This window comes from Parasteatoda tepidariorum, chromosome 10 (assembly GCF_043381705.1).
Source record: "Parasteatoda tepidariorum isolate YZ-2023 chromosome 10, CAS_Ptep_4.0, whole genome shotgun sequence".
NCBI classification, from domain to species: Eukaryota; Metazoa; Arthropoda; class Arachnida; order Araneae; family Theridiidae; genus Parasteatoda; species Parasteatoda tepidariorum.
Genome location: NC_092213.1, coordinates 40,095,682 through 40,101,407, shown reverse-complemented (window position 1 = coordinate 40,101,407; position 5,726 = coordinate 40,095,682). Strand labels below are relative to the sequence as shown.

General features: G+C 27.9%; 1 protein-coding gene across 1 annotated transcript in view; it reads left to right on the top strand.

The window, feature by feature from the left end:
• Positions 1-1,698: 1,698 nt before the first annotated feature.
• The window catches only part of LOC107456621 (barH-like 1 homeobox protein), a 43,590-nt gene continuing 39,562 nt past the window's right edge, over positions 1,699-5,726 (top strand). Inside the window, exon 1 of the mRNA XM_071187053.1 lies at positions 1,699-2,659. Coding sequence (XP_071043154.1) covers positions 2,482-2,659 — 178 coding nt within the window. The 5' untranslated portion in view covers positions 1,699-2,481. The remainder of the gene's footprint in view (positions 2,660-5,726) is intronic.

Below are 5,726 nucleotides of genomic sequence, written 5' to 3'. Positions count from 1 at the left end.
AACTGAATTTTTTATTTTTGTTCCTCTACCTTTTGGATAGAACAAAGGTGAGCAGGTGGCAAAGGTATACAAATAAAAATTTCATTTACGTATAATGTAATTACGGATAATGTATTTACTCTGTATTATATATTATTTAATATAGAGTAAATAGATTATCCGTAATTGCATTATACGCAAATATATTAACTAAAGTACAATATAATAGACTTTAAAAAATAAAACTTGCTAAAAAGATGTTAAAAATAAGCCTGCTTTTCTGTAATTTTGTTTCTGTTGGAATTTCGTGTTTAGAAAACTTAAATTTAATTTAACATTTCTCTGACCTTCCGTTTTTCAATATCTACCGTTTTATTTTATCAAACTTACTTATACTATTGAAAGTAAATAATTTAAAATTGCAATTCTGCGTAGGTACCCATAAATCAAATAAAAATTTCTTAATATGTGTAAAAAAGCGTAATAATGAAAATAATATGTCTTAGCATTACAACCATCTATTTTTTAATCGACAATTATTTTATTAAGTCCATATTGACCCTTAAAAAGTAAATAATTTAAAATCATATTACGCATCAATTTCGATAAATCAAATTTCAATTTCTTGAGTTATGCAAAAAATTGTAAAATTAAAGATAACAAGTCTTCAACGTTTTACAGCCAATAATTTTTTAATAGTTTAATAACCCCCTGCTTTATTAAATTCGTATTTATTCTAAAAAGTGAATAATTTTAAATCATATTGCACCACAATTCCCATAAATCAAATTACATTTTCTTAAGTTATATAAAAAACCGTTGTAATGAAGATAAAATGTCTTCCACGTTTCGCAGCTACCCATTTTTTAATAACCATAAGTTTTCTAAAATTTACTCTAAAAAATTAATAATTTGTAATCATACTACGTATCAAATCCCATAAATAAAATTTCAATTTCCTCAACTATTAAAAAAGTGTTTTACTGATGTAAACATGTCTTTAAACATTTAAAATATGCCTTTTTTTTAATAGCCACCTTTTTTATTAAATTCTTTTTTACCCTTGAAAGTAAATAATTTAAAGTCATAATACGCATCCATTCCCATAAACCAAATTTCAATTTCCTAAATTATGTAAAAAATTTCAAAAATAAAGTTAACATAAGTGAAATGATTTAAAAGAGAAATTCTCTATCAATTTGCATTAAATTATTCAAATTTCAAAAACCTAGTTACCACCTTATTTACAAAATTTATTTCAACTTCATCTTTGACAAAAACTTATAAAGGAGGGCCCCTTACTGCAAAATCTAACTCAAGTATCGTAAAAAGCCCGAAAGCACTTTCGCTATAGCTATTTATCGTACAAACATCCACGGGAACAAAGAAAAACGTACCCAGATGCTTCACCGTGCATCTATAACTTGAATATATGCATTTATATATTTTTATACACAAACCCCTTCCCACCTCCCATTTGCCGTTATCTATCCATTCCAAATACATAACTGAATTGCATCTTGCTTTCGGTTCCACCAATACGAAACAAGCGCTTCCTATCCTGTATTCTAATAAGGCGTGTTTAATTTCACCTGCTAGTCCAGCCCTCAGACTGTTACGTCATTAAAGAAGGTATCTTGTATTGGCCAATCAGATGTCTCGCTCAGAAATGTAAGCGCCTACCTTATGATTTGTAAACGTGGTAAAAACATTTTTCCTGGACACATTTTCACTACCGTTTAAGAGAGGATTAATCGGCGGGAGAGAGTTTAGTTGTTTAATGCTTCGGATCAAAGATCGTCTGCTCCATTTAGCTTTTTATCGTTTTTATTGTTAGAGAGGAAATGTTCTAAGCGCCAACTTGTAATTCGATTAACGAAATTAATGTAAAGTATTTTGCTAAATGAACTATTTTTCTTGTCATTTAATTAGTTATTGCGGAAAAGATTTTGAGTAGAAAATAGATGGCGATAAAGATTTTAAACGAATCGCTTTAAAAATTCAACAATTTCGAAGAGTAAATGTATTCAGTTAACTTTCAAAGAAGTTTAAAAAATAATAAGGATACAGAATTTTAATATGATAATTAAATTTTAGATAAGGAAGTCTTCTTAAGAATATTCCAAAAAAAAAAACTTACTTTTCAGATTGTAAATGATTACGATGCATCGATTAACTTTAATTGAATGAATTTTGAAAAAATAAAACTATGTTCTGAAAATCAAAAACATAGATGAATTAGCAATTCTGTGTTATATAAAAATTTATATAAAGATTATATTTTAACTTGCAAAATCGATATTATTCATTAATGGTGCAATCAATAAAAATTAATTATACTTATGTTTTGCAAACACTTATATCGAGTAAGCTTTTGCCGTAAGCAACTAATCAATCATTTAAAGATTGACATCTGTAAAGTGATTAGACATTAGGCTTAGCAGTAAAAAATAAGCGAAAAAATCTTGCTTTTATTTTTTTAGTTAACTATTTAACTAATATATGTTGAGTGACGCCGACCCGGGTGGTTTTTTGGTGAGTGCGATGCTAAATTCTCGAATGAGATCGTTTCTTATCCGGGACATTCTGGGTCCAGCAGATGAACAGAGACCTGACTTGGTAATTAAAGACTGTGACGTTTTCCACCAACAAACTATCAATTCAAGTGGCTGTCCGAACGGTGAGTATTCAATTTTAAAAATTTGAATTAATGAATTATTTTTTATTTTATACGAAAATTCATTTATTATTATCGCTATTACATTAAAATTAATATTATCATCACTAGGGAAATTCATCTGGATAAATTTGTCAACAATATTTGTTTCATTTTATCAGTAGAATAATTAGTCCATGTTTAATTTTTCTAATGCTTTTGACCACAATTGTAAGAGCACAAATACTCTTATATATATGGAAAGAAAGTACTTTTTTTTGGTATAATTATTGCACTGCCGTGCAATAGAGAAATCAACATAAGCGAAAGAATTTTAAAATTGAGATTTTCATGCTATTAACACGTTGAATGCCACGGGGGTTACCGGAGACCGGCGAAGCCAAGATTATTAGAAACACATAATTCGAGTAAATTTTAAATTTTTTTAAATATTATTATCGTTACTAAAATGGTTTGAAGAAATTAATGCAATATAGAACACACATAAATAGTTTTATTTAGATACACAGAGATGCTAACTTGCTCCGGACAGCGAATAAATATTTTCAAGTGGTTGTTTATTAATTGTGATTCTTGGTTTAATGAATTCAATTTAGTAGATTTTTATCAATTTAGTAGATTATTTACAATTTAGTAGATTATTACTATCTCTAAACAATTCGTAGGCTTATATAATTCACCACTTTTTTCAGATTTGTTTGGCTAAACCTTTTAAAAACGAACAACATCTGTCAAATATTTGCAAATTAAGTATAATATAAAAGCTATTATAATAGTTATTTACCGTTGTGACCAGACGAGCAAGTCATGTAAAATTAGCGTGTCATTCAACGTGTTAATATTTTTGTATAATAATCTGCCTATAGCAAAAAAAAATTTTTTTTTTAAAGCAAATTTCACTTAATTAGTTTTTGAAATTTTATATATTTTTTTAGCTACCAGTTTTATTACTTATCCGATTTACTTTCAGGCCTGGTAGGGTTGTTGCTTAGCTTCCAATTTTTTTATCGCTATTTAAATTAAAATGATAGAAAAACAAAGTAAAAACTTAAAAAATTTAGAAAAAACCTTTGGAACAAATTTTGTTTGCACTTTAAAATTTGATTTTTAGGTCTTTCTATATTCAAATCCATTGCCTGAAATCGTAAAATCAAATAATTATTCAAATTTAGGAATACAGTAACTTACTTAATATATAGTTGCAATTTTTATGCTCTTCGAGTAAGAGTTTTATTAGTCGTAGTAAAACAACAGTTTAACAACACATTAGAGGATTATTTTGAGTTTCACTTACATATTATAACATAATTTAATGTTTGCTAATAATACTTTTATCTGTGCGTTTAAGTTATTTAGATATAAAAGTAATAAAAACATGTCGAATCAATTTTATTAAATCAAGAATCAAATATTAATGAGGAAATTATGCTATCTGAAATACAAAAATAAAATATTTGGGGGGGGGGAGAAGCCAACTTCTTCGGATTTTAGCCAAATATTTCCCCGAAGTGTATGCTTCAACATTACTTCTAATCCGGAAGTATGTTAAAAGTGGTGGGGAAATAATCAAGCGTAATCTCAGCGATGGCAAATTGCTCCGGACAGCGGATAAATATAGTCTAGAGATAATATTTTAATTTATAATTCTTGGTTTTGTGAATTCAAGTTATAGGGGTTTTACTTACCACTATTTTTAAATAACTCCAAGGCTGACATGATATGCTACTTTCCAACAGTTAAGTTGTAGTAAGCCTTTTAGAAAAGTATTCTTAATTAACCGAAAATCTGTAAGTTTTAGTTTGCAGTTCTCTACCGATTTTCAAATCCGGAGCAGTTGGCATCTCTGTAAATTAATTACTTTTGCCAGTATTTAAGAGAATTGAACTATATTGTAATAAATATCTGGGCCCATTCATCTTCAACTTTGTGGTGTTTCGATGAGGTGGTGGAATGCAAATGAAGAATTGCGTTTAAAAGCGTATTGGTCGAGGTACCTGCCTTAAGGCACTAGTCTCTTCATCTGTAAAGTTTAAGATGATTTCAACATCGACAATTAAATGATCATCGACATAAAACATCAGATATACTATATAATATGCCTGTTAAGCTTGCTGAGATTTTAAAACACGTGTTTATTATTTAATTTTAATATTGTTTTAAATGTCATTAAGGGCTTGAGTTAGCAATAATATCGTGAACCCGCTATTATTTTTAGTTTAAAAAAATATTCGATTTTGTTGCATATTTTTTAATTTATATAACTGTCGTTTTTCTTTTGGAGGAATATAACCACTTTTTGACAAAATTTTTGCATTTTGCGTGAGTGCATACTTTATTTGCTATGAAATGTTAGAATAAAACTCAAGCATGTATCCCTAGCTGATTTGAAAATGTTGATATATTAACACCCAGGGTGTTAATTATAGGCGTTATAAGCGTTGAATATGTCTCTCTTGGTGTTAGAGTAAAAAGAAACACTATGTAGGCATTCAGTAATTGCAAAAAAATAGACTATGAAAAATTCCGGATAAAATTTTTTGGTGCCGGTACTTTTCACCGAGAAATGCGTTTTTATCGGAACATGTTACGGAACAAAAAAATCTGATACACTGCACTTTTTCCAAAGATATTTATCGTGATATCACTGAATCACTATAATTTAATAAATATTACAGTAAATATTACGGTATAATAATTCACGGTAAAAATGGACTTTATGGATGATGCACCCAAATAGCAGGCACTTCATACCATTTTGAAAATCGAAGTTTTTTACTGTGCAGAGTGACATTAGAATAATTTAAAATTAATTTTGGAAACTTTCAAACTAAAACGTTTAAATATAAAAAGTAATTATATATATATATAAATAAATACAAGAATAACAAAAATACACGAAGAAAGTTAAGAAAACCAGTTATTGTGTTATTTTTATTATACAGTTATATTACTTATTGTGTTCTATTTTATTTGTTGTAATTTTTGTAAAAAAATTTTTTGAGTGCTTCTCACACTATTGTATTAATATATTTTGCTTTGGCTATATTGATACAATATCAGAAAGCACTCT